The sequence below is a fragment of the Nicrophorus vespilloides genome, unplaced genomic scaffold (genome assembly GCF_001412225.1).
Source record: "Nicrophorus vespilloides isolate i.1.1-1 unplaced genomic scaffold, Nicve_v1.0, whole genome shotgun sequence".
NCBI lineage: Eukaryota > Metazoa > Arthropoda > Insecta > Coleoptera > Silphidae > Nicrophorus > Nicrophorus vespilloides.
Genome location: NW_017097952.1, coordinates 11411 through 31380, shown reverse-complemented (window position 1 = coordinate 31380; position 19970 = coordinate 11411). Strand labels below are relative to the sequence as shown.

The window sequence follows — 19970 nt, the reverse complement described above, 5'->3', positions numbered from 1 at the left end:
CCCTCCTCTGGTTAATTGTCGGGGGCGTGTAAATCTTCCTTGTTTTCTTCCCCGTTACTGTATTTATTTTGTTTCTGTCGATGCTATTGTTTCATTATTATTTTGTTTTTCTTGTCTGCGCGCGCTCGTGTCTCCGACTCGTGTAGATCTCCTACATATAACAGGCATGGGTGGCAACGCGGGTGGCGGTTCCATGGGGTTCAATTTCTCAAATACCGTGTCCGAAGGTGGGGCATCGCGACAATCGGGGGCGACGGGGTCATCATCATCATCTACGGCTAATCCGATCGGGGCAGGCTCTGACATCCTCGACAGAGCCACGCACGAGCTCAAGCTGGAGAAGAGCAACATCCTGCTGCTGGGACCGACGGGATCAGGTAATCTTCTATTGCCCGTGTTTGATGGATTTTGGTTAATGTTCTTAAATAATAGGTAAAACATTGCTGGCACAGACGATAGCTCAATGTCTGGACGTGCCTTTCGCAATCTGCGACTGCACGACGTTAACGCAGGCCGGATACGTCGGCGAGGATATCGAGAGCGTCATCGGGAAACTGCTGCAGGATGCCGGATACAGCGTGGAGCGCGCTCAGATCGGTATAGTCTTCCTCGACGAGGTCGATAAGATCGGCGCGGTGCCGGGCATCCATCAGCTGCGCGACGTGGGCGGCGAAGGTGTGCAACAGGGTATGCTCAAGATGCTCGAGGGGACGGTGGTCAATGTGCCGGAGAGGAATTCGCCGAGGAAGTTGCGAGGAGAGACGATCCAGGTGGACACCACGAACATCCTCTTCGTGGCGAGCGGTGCGTACAACGGACTGGACAGGCTGATCGCTCGCAGGAACAACGAGAACGTGTTCGGGTTTGGAGCTCAGGTGGCGAGCAGTCAGGGAAGGAGGGCGGCGTCGCAGCAGGCGCAAAACCAATCGGATCTCTCTGCCGAGGAGGAGAACCAGGAAAGAGATCAGGCGTTGAGGCAGGTGCAAGCGCGTGACCTCATCGACTTCGGTATGATCCCCGAATTCGTCGGCCGCTTCCCGGTGCTGGTGCCCTTCCACAGTCTCGACAAGAATATGCTGGTGAGGATCCTTAGTGAACCTCGTAACGCCCTCATCCCACAGTACCAGCGACTGCTCGCGATGGACCAATGCGAACTGCTCTTCACCCCGGACGCACTCACATCCATCGCACAGTTGGCCATGGAACGAAAGACGGGCGCCAGAGGATTGAGAGCCATTCTGGTAAGTTGCGAATCACTATCCTCATGGACGATTAATAAATAATATAATTTGATTGCAGGAATCTTTGCTGCTCGAGCCGATGTTCGAGATTCCCGGATCGGGCATCACCGAGGTGCACGTGACAGAGGCGTACGTGAAGGGTGAGACGGAGGGTCCGGTCTACGTGCGAAAGAGCACCGAGACAACGACGACGACCGACGATGAGGACCTAAAAACTTCAATTAGAATATAGCAGCAGCGTACAAACGAGGATCTACTATTATTAAATAATAATTTATATATTATTTAAAACGATTTAGCAAAGAAGTTGAGAAATGAAGAAGGAGAGCGAGAAAAGAAAGTGGAGAGAATAAATTTGAAATACTATATAAATATATATATACATACATAGATACATAAAGACGAGATGAGGAGAAGCAGACGAGAATATTTAGATTGTGTACATTCATTGATTATTAATTGAGTTTTTAGAACAATTTTCCTTTTATACCGATTGCAGATGATATTTGAATTTGATTTTAACGGAGGAAAAGCTTAAACATTTTGAAAGAAGATGATGAGAAGGAGATAAGTGTACAGATTTTGTTGATTTCTTTTATTTAAAAGATGAAAATGAGGAACGCGATTTTTAAGTTATAAATTGTTAAATTTAATTTTCCACTTTTTAGTTTTTCATTTAACTCTATGGGTAAAATAGGAAATTAGTAAGCAAGTGTGATGATTTTTTTTGTTAGTTTCATTTTGTACGTCGTCCGATTTGAGCTTGTGTTCATAGAGATAGAGTGAATGAGTGAGAAAGAGATAGAATCATTAATATATACATATGCAACACGATTAATTAAGAGAGAGAGAGAGAGAAGAGAGACTATTCAGAATTATTATTTCTTCTCTCGTGTGATCTAGTTGAGGTGTTTATTTTATTTTTATTTCTTGTTGTAGTTCCTTTTTATTGATTGAATATATATATATATATTTTAGGGTTTTACCAAAATTTCGAAAATGACGAATAAATAATTTGTCAATGCCTTCCCGTTCGGTGTGATCCTAGAAGGCGCAGGAAAGGAAAATTGTACAAAATAAATGATAAAGAAAAGTGGCGTTGTTCTTACGTGTATTTCCTGTACCTTCCTCTTCTTGACGTGTATCTCGTACACACCCCCCTGGTGGCCACTCCCATAAACATTTGCATATCCATGACAACTCTTAAGAATCTAAGTCGATTCCCTCGGGAGAGAGAGAGAGAGAAACAAAAAGAGAAAAAGAGGTTAACTGTAAATAGTATTTATATATATTTCATCAATGTCTGCTTTTTGTCTGTTTCTTCTATATAATAATATATATATTTGTTTTCAATATATATGTACAGTATATAGGTATATGTCTTTGTATGTGTGTGGGTGGGTGTGTGTGTGTGGCGATTACTTAAATAACAATAAATAAGATCCCTAAGTTGAAATTAAAAAAAAAATAAACAAAATAGGAAGAGAGAAAGAAAGGAGAATAGAAATAAAAACAATGTTTAAAAAAAAGGGTGGGCGGGTGTTTGTATGGTGGAGGAGGAGTTTACGAGAAACGAAAACAAATTGTAATTAATAATCTAGGATGTTCTCGAATTTATGGATGCGGATGTCTTTTGTTTGCTTCGATAAAACGCGCGACGAACAAGATGATAATAATAATAATATTAATCGCTAAACTTATTATAAAGAAAAGAGAAAAAAGAAAAAACTTTACCCCCCCCCGGTAATAATTCCATCTTCTTGAAAAATAATAGGTAAAAATATGTATGTATAAAGTTATATTAAACCGAGAATGGAAATACGCCGTCATTTCCTTTTGTCAGGTTGATTGGTTGGTTTTTAAGGGTGTGTTTGTTTTTTGTTTTTCTATATAAAGAAATCACAGACCGTTGCATTCGAATGCAATTTCAAGTTCTTTGTTTGTTTGTTTGTTAGTTTCTTATTTAACGTCGCACTTTGATGGGGTTTGGGTGATTGGTGGTGGTAGAAGGTAATGGGTAGCAGCAGCGGCGGCGACAACGTCTGTTTTGTTGTCTTCTCTTCTAAGGCGGGGATGTGGGCGTTTCTTTTATCGCCGAAACCGTCCCTTCATCAGCTGCAACGTTTTCGCCATCAGAGGTGCCTTCTTCTGCGGTTTCGAATAACTGCTGCTCGCTAAAATGTGGACGAATTCAAGAGTTGATGATTAAGATAGAAAATCACACGAACTTACCAGATGAGGAACTCCTTTCGGTGACGTGATTAGGAACTGAAACCTGTCCAGCTGCACCCGCGGTAGCGATCGCGTTCAAACGGCTGGACGGCGTGATCATCGGTTTCTTGTTGTTGTCCACGCCGTTTTTGGCCTGTTTCTTGGCAACGTTTCTCGGCGGCTTCACCACCGAATCGACGTACGCCAACTTCGTCTGTCTGACCGGCACGGATTTGTCCTGCGATAACTTGATGTTTGCGGTGAGTGCCTTCAGTTTCGTCTCGCGCTCGTTCAGACATCTCATGTACATTTCCCTGCAGGTCTCCATCTCCAGTCTCTTCTTCGTCCGAAACTCTTTCTGGCAGTGGAAACTCCACAGCTCGTCCGAGTCGTCGACTATGTATGGGTTGTGGTACTCCAGGTTGTACAGCTGTTCGGGTGTCGCCTTATCCAGGACAGGTTTTAGTATGGCGTACGGGACGCCCCCAGTGTACTCGAGTGCTTCGATATTGTCCTGCAGAACTCTGGTGCACAGTTCGAAGAGGGTCGGCATCTTGCTGAAAGCGACCTTGTTTCCAGAGTACACTTTCGTCCGTTGATTCTTCGCGTACATGAGGCGAGAGAGCGCCTCATCATCTTGCACCTTCTTCGCCTTACTGTTGAGATCCAATTCGCGGAAAGTATTTCCCATCGGTTTGTAGTTCGTCGTTATGGAGGGCAGCATCGTTGCGATACTGATGTCCTGTGTTTCTAATTTCTCTGGCAACGGTGCAATGGGAAACGCGATCGACGGCGCCGCCGATTCCAATCCAATTCTGCTCGTACTTTTCTGTACGACGATCGACGATTTTGTTGCTACGTATGAGGATGATTTCCTGCTGCTGCTGCTACTGCCGCTACTCACCTTGACGCTGGGACTGTGCATCATCAATGCATCTTCGAAACTCGTTCCCGACTCACAATCAATCCCATCGTCCACCGCAACTTTCTTCTTCTTTACACCGCTGCTATTCCCAGACGAGGTGGTGTTGCTGCTGCTGCTCTCCTTCTCCTTTTTCTCGCTCGAACTTGATTTACGTTTCTTCTCATCTTTTGATTTATGATTTGATTCCTCCGAAGACTTTTTGTGTTTACTCGATGATGAAGATGACGAAGACTTTGACGTTTTCGACTCGTCCGAAGACTTTTTCTGTTTGCCATGTCCATTCATATCGTCGTCCCGTTTCCGTTTACTTGCGTTCTTCGACGAATCTTCCGTTTTCCTTCGACTCTCCTCCTTCTCGTCCCTCCTCCTTTTCTCATCTTTCTCTTCTTTTCGCCTCTGCTCCTTCTCCTCCTTCCTCTTCATCTCTTCCTTCTCCTCTCGCCTCCTCGACTCCTCTTTTTCCTCTCTCCTCTTCAGCTCCTCCAGTTCCCTTCTTTTGCTTTCCTCCTTATCATCCTTACGTCTCTTACCGTCATCCCGTGTTTTATCTTCATGTCTCTTCTTATCGTGCTTCCTACTCTTCTCCTTTTCATGCCTCCGACTGTCATCTTCATCCTGTTCACATCTACTCGACTGCGAATCATTCTCACTGTAATCCTCACTGCTATGACTAGAATTTTGTTTCTCTTGCGCTTCATTCTCATCGCCGTCCTGAGCCACCATGTCCTTCCATTTCGTCACCAAAGACTTGGCCGCTTCTCCCGTTTCACCACCAAGTTTCCGCAGACCATTGACGGTTCGTCCGACGCCCGTCTTCTGCAGATGGTCCACGTCAATGGGAAGACTGCACAGCCTCTGAATGCAGTGCAATATCTGAAATAAGGACCACATCACCATCAATAACATAACCTCAACAAAGAAGAACCAGGCCAACACCGTGTCGACCCCAAACACAACAAAAACAACGCATCTGTTCAACTTCATCGATCAATATAATAAGTACGAGGCGATTGCTGATAGAAGAAACGATTTGATTACCTTTGCATTTTCGCACTTGGCCAAGTATCGCTCGACGTTTTTCTGGTAGTGTTCGATGGCTTTGATGATCTTTGCGTCCTCCATGGTGTGTATATGTGTGTGTTTGTATGGATTTGTTTAATGCGACCACAATACTTTTAATGCGCAGCAAATATTTCAACTTATAACAATGTTACATATCTCGTAACCATCGTTGGTGCGCGAAACATAATCCCATGATGATGACAAAACTGGAACAGCTGTTCTTGACGACATCCACCATTGGGGTACATCCGGATCGTCTGGTTGCGCGCACCTATCCAATCCAATTCAATCACTTCACACCTCACTCAACACTCGAAACTCATGCAAAAAAATCTCACGGTTCAAAGTTTAATCTCCGACTTACAACCTCACCTCTCACCTTGCAGATTGAATTGCACAAATCCAACTTAAACTTAAGCTTTTACACTCGCACATCCAGTGTTGGCAGCACTGTTCTGGACGACATATTGGAATACTCGAAAACACAACGCGGGGATTTCCCCTATTTCACGCACACCTCAACACCACCATTTATTATCAAATATTCACATAATTACCCATCTTATTGTTTTTAAACAAATTTTCATCTTATCCTTCCATTTTCTTTTTTTTTTACTAGATATTAATGAATGTTATTGGTAGCATTGTCATCTTTCTCGCTTATCGCACCAATCGCAGCACGTAGAAACACTGCAAATTCAAATGTTTTTGGCGCCGCACGATGTTAGCGACATCGCAGCGACCAAACATACATTTACGATAATCTTCGATTCCCACCACCGCCGCCGCACGAAACCTGTCAAAGTTTGCAGAATTGTTTTAGTTTGTTGTTTTTGTTGCGCTTTTGTCTCGTTTTGCTCGCATTTGTTTTCCGGTCGAGCGGAGTAGCAGCAGACAGAAGCAAATCAGCAGCAGCAACATGAATATCGCAGTGGCTTCGCGTTTCGCCTGCCTGAAAATCGAAGATGACGAAGGACAATCCAATAGGAAACAGCAACCGGCGGCGGACGGTGGAAAGAAAAAAGTTGCGGAGAGCGGAAGGAAAGGCGTCGGTGGTGGCAACGGAAAAAAACCGGCCCAGAAGATGGTAACTGTTTGCGTCTTCTCCATGGATACCGATTTTCATATTTTTTTTTCTTACTTTTCAGAGCAGCAACCCGAAGAGGGCTAAAAAGGTGCAGGAGCAGATGGAGAAGCAGTGGGAGGAGTGGAAGGAAAAGGACGACAAACTTGTGATCGGCAATTACGAGCAGGATCTGGAGAGCGCCCTATTGCTATCCAAGATCCATTTCGAGGAGAACAAGGACAAGTATGTGTCCAAGCAGTCGGGCAAGAGGCACGAGAAAAAGAAGAAGACCAAAACGATGAGTCTGGATGAATTCCTTGCCAAGGATGCACAGCGCACAGGTAATATGAGCATTATTTTGTTTTACAATTTCTCAATGACAAGCAAGGTTGAGTGGATGTTGATCTAATGTTTACAGAATTCGATACTCCTCAGTAAGCAAATTGTTAATCATTTGTTTAACCGGGACACTTAATCTAACATAAACAACATTGAAATGATAAAACAAAGTGAACAACAACATATTCCAATTAAAGTATTGTATTTCCTGTTGTATAGATGCTGACTGCAACAAAGAGGTGATTGAGAATGAGAATTTCTTTGAGCAGCTTCACACGGAGACCAAAAAGTTATGCAAGAAGGACGAGGTCAGTCAGCTGAGGAAGGATCGCGAGAACACGATCGAAGAGTTAATCAGCAGCTCTCAGTATAGTGTATGATCATCAATTATGTAAATGATAAAAATATGCTGATTGTTGTTCTGTTTCAGGAGAAATTGGAGGTTGAGCGGAAACGCAACAAGGACATGGAGGAGGAATTGCAGAAGGCCAGGGAGGAAATCTCGAACGTGAAGAGTCGTAATCAGACGCTGTGCACGATGCTCTCGACCGGAGAAAGTTAGTTTATTGATTGGACAGTGAGTGGGATATATTTATGCGAAACTGAATGTTGCAGTGAAGGATAAGGCTGACGTGCTCCTCGAGTTGGAGCGTTTGAGCATCATCAAGAACGATTTGACGGACGAGGTGGCACGTCTGCACGGATTGCTGGAGCAGGAACGTTCGAAGGTGGCCTCGCTCACGGCCGCATCCCTAGAGAGCATCAACTACAACAGCAATAAACAGCACAAAGAAAACAAGGTATTTATATATATATATATCGATTATTTTGCTTTTAGCTGAACGCAGGAAGATGACGATTATCCTTTTCTTTGGTTTATCATTAATTGTGATTGTGATGTCACGTTGTATCATTTTGGCGCGCTCGCGATTTTTTTTTTGCTTTTCGTTCATTTTATTTTTGTTTTTGCAGAAACCCGCCAAGAAAAGTGCACGTTCATGAATCAATCAAAAACCACCCGAATGCTCTCTAAAAACTCTAATCTCGATTCATCATCATCATCATCCCCATGACTCTAGTTTTAATTATTTATTGTTGTTTTTGACTTGATTTTCTTTGTTTTTTCTCTCCCTTTTCTATCTATGAAAATCACTTGGTAGTATATAGTCCATAGTTGTTACTCTCATATTTACGAAGATAGATTTATACATATGAATGTACATACGTATTATTAAGTATAGCCTAACAAAAAAAAAATGAACCTCCAAAGTCTACGCACCAAATAATCTCGAATTTGTTTCAGGATAAAACTTGAGCAAGTTTTATAATCTTAATTGTAGAGTTTTTGTTCTATCTTTCATTTGTTTTTACCCCAAAAACTAGTATTATTAACGTGTAAGATTTTCTCTCTTTCCCCCCTAAATCAAAGATGTTTTACGAATTATTATTTTAATAAAAACGAGGAGAAACGAATGGATTTCAATTGCTGAAAAACCATCACCAAATCCAGAATCCCACAAAATTAGTTTCCGAGTAAGGGTAAAATAGATAACTCTGAATGTTTTGAAGATTTTTTTTTATTTATTATTATTATTATTTGAAAACACATAATAAACGTCTTAAGCTACGAGAGCGGAGGCCGTGCTGGATTCGTACTTCCAGTTGGGGGCGACGACGCTCTTGGTCTTGTAGTACCTGGCCAAACGGTGGATACGTGACTCGACCAGAATCAGACGGAATTTGCTGTCCTTGTCCTTCCTGTTGCGTTCCAAATGCTTGCGGATGGATACGGCCTTCTTGATCAAGAAGTACAAATCCTCTGGCAGATCTGGGGCCAATCCCTTGGCTTTCATGATACGCAAGATTTTGCTGCCGGTGACGAACCTGACTTGGGCAACGCCATAAGAATCCCTAAGGATAACGCCTGCAAAAAAGAAAAAGCACACAACAATCAGTAAAGATAAATTGATGCGTGTTTGTGTGTGTGGAGACATTACCGATTTGCGATGGGGTCAAACCCTTCTTTCCCAACTTCTTGATGTGTTCGACGACCTCATCGGAGCTCAGCTTCAACCAGGTGGGAACTGTTCTGCGGTACGGGAGGGCTGATTGGGAAATACCCTTTCTGCAAAAAACAATAGAGTCTCAACATGGGAAAACATTGCACGCACGCACACATCAACACAGCCGCGCCGATGTTGACGTAAAACACGAGGCGACATAACCTTCCATCAACATATTACGCTATTTATACGGGCATTTCAATTTGAAATCACGCAATTTCTGCATAAATCGATGGCTGGAAGTGTTTATAAAAGATATTTGCAATATTAAACTCACCCTGGTGCGTGCATACGACCCATTTTATTATTTTTTCTTGCTAACTAACGTGAACAAGATGAAAGTCTACGTGAAAAAGGCTATGCGCTTGCTACGCCATTTGCTTCCGCTACGCGGTCGACGGAAGCGCCCCCTCGTTTCCATTCCACGCACTATGAGGAAAAATTAAAAAAAAAATAATATCACCGAAACATCAATTAAAAATGATTACTTTTTAAATATGCAGCAAAGAAAGAGAATTGAAATAATTGGTGAATTCGTTTAGGTGAATTGATGAAGAATAGCGAACGAATCGGCGGGTGCTACGAACTTCGTAGCGCCTCGTTCGTAGTTCCGAGCGGAACAATGATGGCGTCCGCTGGTGCTACGGGGAATTACATTTGCACCTGTCACAAACAGTAGTTTAATTTTCCGGAGGATCCGCTGGAAAAATTGATCGCGCTTGGAAAGGAAAATCCCTTTTCTTATGGATCGCTACGATCGCCGGCGGATATTATGAGAAGTCCCAAAGGTACGGTGCGAAACACACTTTCTCTCCTCATCTCGCTTCCCCAAAAACGCGAACATCTGAAGAGCGGGGTAGCAGCAGCCGCAGCAGCGAAAAAAAAAAAAAACACCAACACCTACAGACCCCTTATATACATCTATATCTATTTACATAATTATGTTATTAATTAGCAATCATTGTGGTTTGTCGCGTCCATTTCAGCGATTGTTGCTGCATGTTTGAGCGTTATTGATTGCCAACAATAACAAACCAAGACTGTGCTGTTGTTGCTGCATCGATGTTTGAGATGTGCGTGAGCATCATCACTAGTGTCTAATTGTTTGTTTGCTGTTCTGTGCAGATTGAAACGCGTTCTGATGCAAAATGAGTTCGTCGTCGTCGTCGAACAGAAAGAGGCAGATAATCTCCTCGGAAAGCTCCTCTGACAGTGAAGATGACATTAGGCCGAGGAAAGTATCTGCCACACGAAGACCCATCCTCACCGATTCGGATTCCTCTGATTATGATTCAGATATTAATGTATATCCAAAGAGGAAACGAGGGGTGGTATGTATACAACTATCTAATTGAATTCAATGTATATGAGATTTCGAGAAGTCCGTAGAAGCAAAATTTTTATTTTTACAATTGTTGACAAACAAATACTAAATGCTAAACATATGGAAGTGGTAGATTAAATCGATAGAAAGAATTAAAGTGTGAAATTATATGTTTAGCATTTAGATTTGTTGATTTGTATGTATTTAATAGTGTTTTAATTTGTAGCCTGTCATTGCAACGGATTCGGACAGCAGCAGCAGTAGTAGTTCAGGATCAGAGATTATCAGGAGGAAGAGAAGTAATACGCGTTTACCCAGCGACATCGATGATGATGATTCGAGTTGCTCGGAATGGAGTGTGAAGTCGGTGAAGATGTCCTCGTCGAAAGTGCCGATTATCGAGGACGGTAGTTCTTCGGACAGCGACGGTCAAGCTGACAAATGTCCGATCTGTCTGCTGACGTTCAAGAGGCAGGAGGTCGGATCGCCGAACGTGTGCGATCATATGTTCTGCAAGGAGTGCATACAGGAATGGTCGAAGAACGTGAACACGTGCCCGGTGGACAGGCAACCGTTCACCGTGATCTTGGTCAGGGATAACATCAACGGAAAGATCAAGCAGCAACTGCCGGTGGAGACGAGCAAGGAGCCGGAACCGGAGGAGGAGTACGTGGACAACACGACGCACTGCGAGATCTGCGGCAGTTACGACCGGGAGGACAGGATGCTTCTGTGCGACGGTTGCGATCTCGGTTTTCATTTGGATTGTCTGACGCCGGCGTTGGAGGACGTCCCGGCCGGCGTCTGGTACTGTCCGGATTGCGGGCCAGAGCCACTGGATCAACAGAGGGACGTAACCATCTACGAGGTGGAGATGCTCCTCAACGACGCATCGGACATCCCAAGACCTTCTGGTCGCCGAACGCTGCACTCCTCTGAAACTAGGTGAAGTTTTTATTATAAAAATAATAATCTAATTATCGTTACAACTATACGATTTTTTAAGTTTTCATTTTTTAAAATAAAAAAAAGAAAGAAACAATTTAATAATCTAAATTTGTTCTTGTTCCAATCACCAATCATCAAGACCTGAATTATTAGTCGCAATTTTATATCTAATTACCAAAAATAATACAACTATACAATACTACAATTGTAGTTTTCTCGTTGTTTGTTACGCTTTATTAATGATAATGATAATAATATAATTGTGTATGTCTTCTAAATTGCAGGATGTAAAATTGTGCGCTAATGATATCAGCCTGATCAGTTGATTGATGCTCATGCAATGGGAAGAAAGAAGAATTGTTTGGTGATAGTAATAATCTACATTATTTAATTTACTTCTACTTTTATGTTTTTGTTAGTCTTAGTTTGAATATTGTGTCTATTGTATAATTGGACTTGATTTATTGATTGTTGGCAATTGTGTATAAATATTGGATCTTAGATTGATTCCTCGGACGCGGCAGAGCGAAAGGATCCGTGCCAGAATAATGACGCATCGGACGACGAGGACCCGCAACTACGAAGAGCAGGAGATCCAAGTGGTGGTGAGGCAGCAGCAAGGACCGAGCACTTCGACGGGAACAGTAACGGCGACGATGTCCACCACAAGCAGTCGTCGTCGATCCAGACCACTCCAACGCACCATCATGACGACGACCACGACGACGAGGAGGAAGAGGAAGAAACGGCGCAAGAAGCGGAACAATATCAAGATCACGTACGAACTGGACGAGGCGACGGGCGAGAAAATAAAGATCGAGACGAAGTCGACGTCCACTAAGAGGAAAAGCAAGAAGCGCAAGAAGAAAAAGAAGCGATCGAGTGCTGCTGCAATGGCCGCGTCCAATACCAAATCGAAAAAGAGGTTGGCCGTCAAGTTGGGCATTATGGCACCCAGATACTCGGGTCAGAATATTCCAGAGGTGAAGGTATCGGACGGAGTGGGCGCTGCGAGCATGAATCTGCAGCATCGGAGGAGTCAGGCCGGTGTGTCCAATCTGTATCTGTTCGGTAACAACAACGAGCTGGACGACTTCTGCTCGGACGGTTACGAGGAGGATGGAGGCAACAATTACGGTGTGATGTTCAGCCGGAGACCGAACCATACGGATGTGGCAGCTATGAGACGAGCAACTCAACGCAAGAACATCATAATGCCATCTCCTGCGGGCATTTCAACTTCGTGCGACATCCTCGGCTCGATCATGCAAGAACAGAACGATCTGTTCACCACCACCACCACCACCACGACGAACAGCAGAAGTAAAACTGACATAAACAGCAATCGAGTTGATTCGAGATCCTCTCGCCCCGCCCAGAACCGTGACGATGATACCGCAGAGACTCCGCCTTCCGGCGATGTGAACAGTTCAAATCAAATTAGTACAAATGAGACGACAGCAGCAGTAAATGATACAACAACAACAACCTCAACAACAGTGGCGGAAGACGCTGCGAATTCGGTGAGCACGAGCGGCCAAGGCAACGATTTCACCGAGAACAACGTGGATTACAATACTCAGTCGACGTGCGCATCCGACGAAACCTCCGAAGAGTCGAACAAGAAGAAGCGAACGGATTCCGAATCAGAATTGGATATTTACAGTGATATCGAGACGAGTGTGAGCACGAGCAAGAACGTTGATCCCGAAAGCAAGACTGCCTCGCCCGTGCCGCAGCATTCGTTAGTACAAAGTGATGATGACGACGATGGGAACAACAGTGAGTCCGAGTTGATTATCGATACGGAGAAGGTGGAACCGGAAAAGCCGGAGGAGAAACCGGACAGCAAGGAGGAAGCTGTAACATCAACGACGCAAGTCGAAAGTCGTACCGTCGTCAATAATCACGACGATGATGATGACGACGACGACGACGATGATAACAATGATGATGATTCCGACTCGGACGGTTGTCCGAATTTCTCCATCTACTCTGCGGAGAGCATCAACTTAGCCAAAACCACAGATCTTGACCTATTGCATTCCAATGCGACCGCCACTACAAGCAATAATATTGCAACTGTCCCAAGAACGATCACACCTCCTGCGACGACGATAGTTGCAGCACCCAGTAACAGTGGAGACGATAAAGAGGACCAGAGTGAGGTCGGATCGACAAGCATGGATAAACCGAAGACGAGCAGCAACGATCTGCTCTATTCGGATTCGGACGATGAAGTGGTCAAGCCGTTCGGCATCGGTGATATTAGGAATATGACGGAAGATATTAGCGAGGAAGAGCGCAGCTACACGCCGTGCTTGGACGAGAGGAACACGTCTGCGCCTAGAGAGGGCCTGGAAGGTCTGGAGGCAATTTCCGATGACGAGAGAAACGATTTCGATGAATCGTTCAAGGCCGTATCCGATGGGGACGCCCTCGAGATTAACGCAAAGGAATCCGAGTTGGATTTCACGAGAACGGAGGACTTTGAGGAGGGTGAAATCGTGGACAAGAGCAAGACTGCGGAAAACAAGGAGAAAACACCGGAGAAAACGGTAGAAACGAAAACGAGCAGCAAGGAGGAGAACAAAGAGAACGATTCCGGTGAACACAAGGAGACGACGTTCAAGAAGATCAGCAAGAGCAACAAAGATCGTAATTATAGGGACAAGGAGAAGGATAAGGATAAAGAAAAGGATAAGGAGCGGTCGAGGAGTCGATCGAGAGATGGCGGTGGTAGTAAGAGTAGGAAGAAGGACAAGAAAAAGGAGAAGAGGAAAGAGATTGAGCGGTACAACGTTAGATCGGTGGTGGGCGATAAACCGAGGAAGGCGAAGGATAAATTCGGACGCGATATCAGAAGGAGGTCGAGCTCGAGGTCCAGCAGATCGGCGAGTCCGCCGTACCGATCGAATTCCAGAGGACGAAGAGCGTCGTATTCGCCGAGACCACAGAGGCCAAGAGTGAGAAGAGCCAGAACAAGATCGAGATCAAGAAACAGATCCAGATCTAGGAATAATAAACGACGATCGGCGAGCAGAGACAGGAAGAGAACGAGAAAATCGCCACCTCCTCCTCCACCTCCGATACGCGCCAAAGCTAAACCGGTGGTGCGAAAGCCTCGTTCGGTGACGCCGCCGAGGAGACGCAGAGATTGGGAGAGAAGATCACCGACTCCGTCAAAGTCTAGGACTCCGGAGAGGCGTGTCACTCCCTCCTGGACGCCACCAATGATGCTGCAGGATAAGCAACAGCAGCAGGTAAAACCACCTAATTTAACGGTGATACTCACTAATGATGCGAACAAAAAACGCAAGGAGAAGCGCAAGGGAGAAAAGAAGAAGAAATCTAGTGCGACGGAGACGACGGAAAAACCGAAGAAACGGAAACGAAACAAAACTCCGCCGCCGAGCAAAGAGGTCTTCGCAAGTGGTGATAACATTCTGGTCAGTGTCAGCTTCAACAAGGACTCGAACGAGGAGACACCGGTGAAACGGAAAAAGAGCGACGACGTGAGCACGAAGAGAACGCGAGGAGCGGAGAAGGTCTCGAAACGCAAGAAGATCAAAGACGTGTCCAGTATTAAACCAATGGCGATCATCGATCTGGATAGATCTCCGTTCAAGGAGTTGACTCCTAGCCCGAAGGACGTGATCGTGTTGAGCGACAGCGATAATAACGAAGCACCGCAAACTCCTCCGGTCTGCGATTCAAGTCAGCAAGTGGATTACTCGACAGGACCGAAGACGCCGCCAGAGCCGCAGGTGAAGTTCTCGTTGAACTCTAAACCGCAGCAGCTGCGAGCCATCAACAATCCGTTGCACGAACCGGACGACGTTGACACAGAGAATGATCAGGGAGAGGACGAGGAGACGTTCAAGGGGCCGAACACTCCACCGGAACCGCCCAACTCTCCTCCGAGTTCACCGGACGTCTACGATCCGTTCGATCCGACCAAGTCGAGATCGCCGTCTCCAGAGAACGTGCCCAAGGTCCAATCCACGACCACGCAGAGCTCGGAGACGAATCATTCCGAAACGGATAACCTGATGATCGATGGTAACGATAATTCTGCGCCATCCGCGACGCCGGACGCGCTGATGAAGTCGCACACTCCGCCTATCACAGACATCCAGCCTGCTGACTCTCAGAGCAACAATGCCGCCTCCTCAATGTCGACGGTCGATGCCAAGCAGCAGATCAAGACGCCCGAACGCAACAGCGGGCTGATGAGCGGAATAAGTCAGGCCCAGTCCAATTCATCTGCATATTGTCAATCGACGCCCATCACCACGTCCACGCCCATATCGCAGCAGCCGACGACTCGCATCAACATTCTGAACACGACCATCATCACACCAACGACGTCGTCCGCCTCGCAGCGGGTCGGCCTCTCCACGACAACAAAGTCCAGCATATCCACAGTCAAACCGAGTCCAAGTAAGGCGAACAACAAGAGTGCGAACATCAGCAAAACACCGACGACCACCAAGAAGACGACGAACAGCAAAGTTGCCAACAACAACCGAAGCGACAGCAATGATTCCAACATGGATCTGGACTCGCCGTACTCTCCGGGTCCGAGCGATTACGAGGATCTGTTCGAGCCGCCCGTGGAGACCAGCAGCAAACAGTCGAAACAACCGAAAGCTACGAACAAGAGTTCACTCGGTAACAGCAGCGCCTCCGCCGCCCTCAGCAACAAGGCTCAGCAGCAGAGCGTATTCGATTCGCTTTTCGGTTCCTCTCCAATGCATAAGGGCAAAGTCTCCAAGGATGGTAAAACTAAGGCCAAGAAGCAATCGTCAACTCCAACCAAAGGTAAGCAATTGTGCACAGCTGTCGGACTATTTGACTATGAATTATTTGCAGGCGGCGGCACCAAGATGGTCGGTGTTAAGGTGGACGAGGAGAGTCTCAAGATCCTCGAGGATCTGCCGAATTCCGCTGTGGAAATGCAGGTGAAGGATAAGGTAAGACATTTCTTTATTCTTTGTGTTCGAATCGTCATGAATCGTCATTTGCCAATTGCAGTTCCTGAAGAAGCTCAATCGCCAGGAACGCGTCGTCGAAGAAGTCAAGTTGGTGCTGAAGCCGCATTACAACAAGAAGCACATTAACAAGGAGGAGTACAAGGATATACTCCGACGAGCCGTGCCAAAGGTAAATCAAATACAACTGCTCTAAGTCATAGAGAGAGAGAGTTACATTTGTTTTGTTTTCAGATATGTCACAACAAGTCTGGTGAGATTAACCCAAAGAAGATTCAGAACTTGATAGAGGCTTACGTGAAGAAGATCAGGCACAGCAAGAAGGTGACGTCGAGCAGCAACTCCATGAATCCGCAGAAGTAGTTTGCGAGGTTTTTGTTTTATTATTATTATTATTTTTATTTTCTTCTGATTTGTAAATATTTGTGAAATGATGCGATAAGTTAAGTACTCGTGAATGCCGCGACTAAATGATTATATATATTATATATAATATACCAATTAGAGAGAGAGAAAGAGAAACGAAGAATTTAGGAGGAGGAGGAGGAGTTGTGGAGATTAGTGTACGCCCAGTTTTGTTTTTCTTTCTTCGAAACTTAGTGATAGAGGATTTTATTTTTTAAACTAAAATACGATTAATTATATAACATTAGTGACGATTGTACACGCTGTAGAAATTATTTTTTATTCGATTCGTTTCTAAAACAAACAAACATAAAACCCCGACCCCACCCCCTGGCCACTCCCACTAAGATTATTGAACAAAACTAGAATTATGAGACGAAGACCAATCCCCGCTCGCTCCCTCCAATCCACCACTAAATACAATTTTGTTTTAATGAAAAATGAGGCTGGGAGAGGGTTTTTGGTCTGGATATGTGTATAAATGTCTTTAACACAAATTAGCAAAATCGTCGATGTTGTCTCATTAGAAAATACAATTCCCTACCATCTCCCCCATCTTACATTTATATATATATATATCGATAAATTAATTTTTAATTTTTTCCCTTTCAACGAAAGGAAATTGAAAGTATTTGTAAAAAGTATGTCACATTTGAATTCCACGACACGTAGGCAACCAATTATACATGATATTTATTATATAAATTATATTGTACATTTCTTCCCCCCCACATTCATTCCATGTTTTACCAAAAGTAATTAAATAGAAAAGTGCGTGCAGTAAGAATTGGCAATCATTTCATAAATGATGAATAGATCTAAAGAATTTTTAAAGTTGCTATGGACGCCATTATATAGTAAAGAAGTTACTAAGGACGCCGTGCAGTTGCCAAGGACGCTAAATAGGATTTAAAATTGCTAAACTAGATCTCAGTGATTTGTAATTAATTATAAATAAATAGAAATGGTATCAAGATGGCTAATTTTGATTGATTGATTGATTGGGTAAATGAAATTGATGTCGCGCGAGGGTGACGTGCGCGTGAATCCATGCTAGAAACGGTATGGGATTTCGTCGGCCAATGGAGAGACGTAGAGCCGTTCGACGTGAAGACACCACAGGATCTCTACATGCTCTTCATGTTCTGCCACGTCTTCACTTGGTCTGTCCTGATGTGGAAATGTCATTGAGTGGAAGACTAGGATTGATGGATGGATGGAGCTGCTGCTGCACGCGTTTCTTGTCATCACTTTGTATTCCCTCGAGCGTGAATCAATAAAAATTTAAAGGAAGGTTGACAAAGAAACTAGGATTATTCCGTCCGTTGATGCGTTATTTGGGAAAGCCGCTTATATCGTATTCGCGCGTATTCATCCAGTGTGTCTGTGCAGCAATAAGAATCACCGTTCGGGGGGATGTTGGCTGCGTGCGGTGGCCACTCTACCGGAAGTAACAGGTTGTTACATCCGGTGGAGTGAATTTATGTCCGCTCACACAACACACACGTACACGATGCGAAGTGAATGATCATCATCATCATCACCACCATCATCATCATCATCTGCTGCTGTGTCGTAATAACCGTATCGTTTTGCAGAACTACAGCTGCCAAAATTCAACAGTAATCACATTGTCCCGCTTCTCGCACTAATAACAACCGGATATTTTGATTGTCTTCAATCGGATTACATTACTAATGACAATGCACGCACGATCGAACACGCAAATCATTTGACCGACTCAATTGCGTAATCGAAATTCAAAATTATAAGTTGGCATCATTTGACTTTCAACATGCCAACTTTAAAATAATTAAAGAACCAAATACGTGTTTTAAAAATATTCAATTTGGCGTTAGTTCAAATATTTAGATTAAACGTTGACTGCCAACGTCGTAATTGAAAAAAAAAATGAAAAGCGAAGATTTATCGAGATTTGACAAATTTCCTTCTTGTTATTTTTCCCTTGATTTACGACTGCTACACCATGAGCAATAAGACACACACGATGACAACAGCAAAACGGAAGAAAATATGGACGTTAATTTGTCGATCCGTGTATCAAATTTTCTCTTTAATTTATGTGCGACTCCCTCTGCCGCCGAAAAATATAAATCAGGTTGCGTCTTATATATTTATTTTTTTTTTATAACGTTTGCTACACGTCCAATTATTTATGGGGTAATATTTAAGGAGGCGGCTGCGAGGAAACAGAGGAAATGCGTCCGCATCCGACAGCAGCGGCAAAGTGTCATCATCATCATCATAATCATCGTCGTCGTCGCATCAGCCGCAGCCGCCAAGAAAATGATTAACTCTGCGACAAATTAAAACGAGTGATTTATCGTCGCCGCAGCCAATTAATAATCCTCCGATTCCCCCAACGGAAAGAGACAAGGTTTGCATCTTATTTAGTAGAAAGAAAAGTTTACAAAGTTTTTTTTTTTGTTTTGTCATTTGTTTCCGACGGTGAATAGCGTCGACGAAAGGTGGCGCCGATTCGCAATTACAGGTAATTACAGGCAACCGAAGTTGATTAACGCTATCCAGTAATTTCCGAATTGCGGATAACGAATGAACGCGCGCGCGTTTCCGACATCATTTTTCTTGCGTTAATATTATTGCGAAAGTAAATTGATTCGACTGTTGCGACCCCAAAAACAACAACAACAACAACACGTAACAACATACACCCCCCAACCTCCCACGCACAAACAACCGATGAACCGCATACCCTCAACCCCTCCTAATCAACGTCCGCGCGACCGATGCATTCGACGCCGAAGCGCACTATTTATTTCCATTCGATGTTACACACACATAATTCACAAATCGCTGAATAGGTTTTTGTGTTGCGCGTTGCGACCGCTATCGTCGCCAGTTTTATCGAAATATCAATTAAACTAAAGCCCGGACTCGACATTAAATCCCTGCATCGAAACGCGAACGCGTAACAGGCGAATCCAATTTTTGGATATTGCAATTTACGATCGCAACTCTCTCTTCTTTTTTTTTGTAAATTATTATCATTTTAGTTGTCACGGTATAACATTACCATGGTTATTATTCTTTTGTTACTGCTGTTATTGATATTATTATTATTATTATTACTGCTACCGTTGCCATGGCATGAATAAAACAATGCGCTCCATTTTACGAACGTTTGTTGCGAACGCGTACAATGGGACAGAGGATTATTGGCAGGTCGTAATCAAATTTCCACCGCATTATTGTGTTATTATATTATTGGGAGAGGATACTTGATGCACATTATATTATTATTTTTTTTTTGATTATACTATTCCATTTGGAAAATTTAATTGAACTCTCTCTCCATCTACTTTTTGTTCTGTCGCGAATTGATTTCGTATTAAATTAATAATCATCATTTC

The 19970-nt window shown here is 44.0% G+C and overlaps 5 protein-coding genes across 8 annotated transcripts in view; 3 read left to right on the top strand and 2 right to left on the bottom strand.

The window, feature by feature from the left end:
- Window positions 1-2117, top strand: part of LOC108561401 (ATP-dependent Clp protease ATP-binding subunit clpX-like, mitochondrial) — a 6403-nt gene extending 4286 nt beyond the window's left edge. For 2 of the 3 annotated variants that reach the window (XM_017919314.1, XM_017919315.1), the window contains 3 exons: window positions 147-377; window positions 433-1241; window positions 1300-2117. In XM_017919314.1, coding sequence (XP_017774803.1) covers window positions 147-377; window positions 433-1241; window positions 1300-1473 — 1214 coding nt within the window. In that variant the 3' untranslated portion in view covers window positions 1474-2117. The remainder of the gene's footprint in view (window positions 1-146; window positions 378-432; window positions 1242-1299) is intronic. The other variant, XM_017919317.1, reaches the window with a different exon arrangement.
- Window positions 2118-2699: 582 nt separating this feature from the next.
- Window positions 2700-5970, bottom strand: LOC108561398 (transcription elongation factor B polypeptide 3-like). Its single transcript, XM_017919311.1, has 3 exons — window positions 5416-5970; window positions 3474-5250; window positions 2700-3415 (listed from the first exon to the last, which is right to left on the bottom strand). Exons 1-3 carry the CDS (start codon window positions 5497-5499, stop codon window positions 3330-3332), a joined length of 1947 nt encoding a protein of 648 aa, XP_017774800.1. The 5' UTR covers window positions 5500-5970; the 3' UTR covers window positions 2700-3329.
- A 248-nt stretch (window positions 5971-6218) lies between these two features.
- On the top strand, window positions 6219-8317 carry LOC108561400 (G kinase-anchoring protein 1-like). 2 transcript variants are annotated; one of them, XM_017919313.1, is made up of 6 exons: window positions 6219-6526; window positions 6588-6846; window positions 7064-7218; window positions 7275-7401; window positions 7460-7644; window positions 8148-8317. In XM_017919313.1, the coding sequence occupies exons 1-6, from the start codon at window positions 6359-6361 to the stop codon at window positions 8157-8159; spliced, it is 906 nt and encodes a 301-aa protein (XP_017774802.1). In that variant the 5' UTR covers window positions 6219-6358; the 3' UTR covers window positions 8160-8317. The 2 variants fall into 2 exon arrangements, with proteins under 2 accessions (XP_017774802.1, XP_017774801.1); XM_017919312.1 differs by lacking the exon at window positions 8148-8317 and adding an exon at window positions 7817-8101.
- A 131-nt stretch (window positions 8318-8448) lies between these two features.
- On the bottom strand, window positions 8449-9285 carry LOC108561396 (40S ribosomal protein S13). The gene is made up of 3 exons (XM_017919309.1): window positions 9185-9285; window positions 8842-8969; window positions 8449-8768 (listed from the first exon to the last, which is right to left on the bottom strand). The coding sequence occupies exons 1-3, from the start codon at window positions 9205-9207 to the stop codon at window positions 8464-8466; spliced, it is 456 nt and encodes a 151-aa protein (XP_017774798.1). The 5' UTR covers window positions 9208-9285; the 3' UTR covers window positions 8449-8463.
- A 248-nt stretch (window positions 9286-9533) lies between these two features.
- LOC108561397 (serine/arginine repetitive matrix protein 2) lies at window positions 9534-16820 on the top strand. Its single transcript, XM_017919310.1, has 7 exons — window positions 9534-9695; window positions 10033-10238; window positions 10458-11176; window positions 11682-16003; window positions 16055-16155; window positions 16217-16345; window positions 16408-16820. The coding sequence occupies exons 2-7, from the start codon at window positions 10056-10058 to the stop codon at window positions 16534-16536; spliced, it is 5583 nt and encodes a 1860-aa protein (XP_017774799.1). The 5' UTR covers window positions 9534-9695; window positions 10033-10055; the 3' UTR covers window positions 16537-16820.
- The last annotated feature ends 3150 nt before the right edge of the window (window positions 16821-19970 follow it).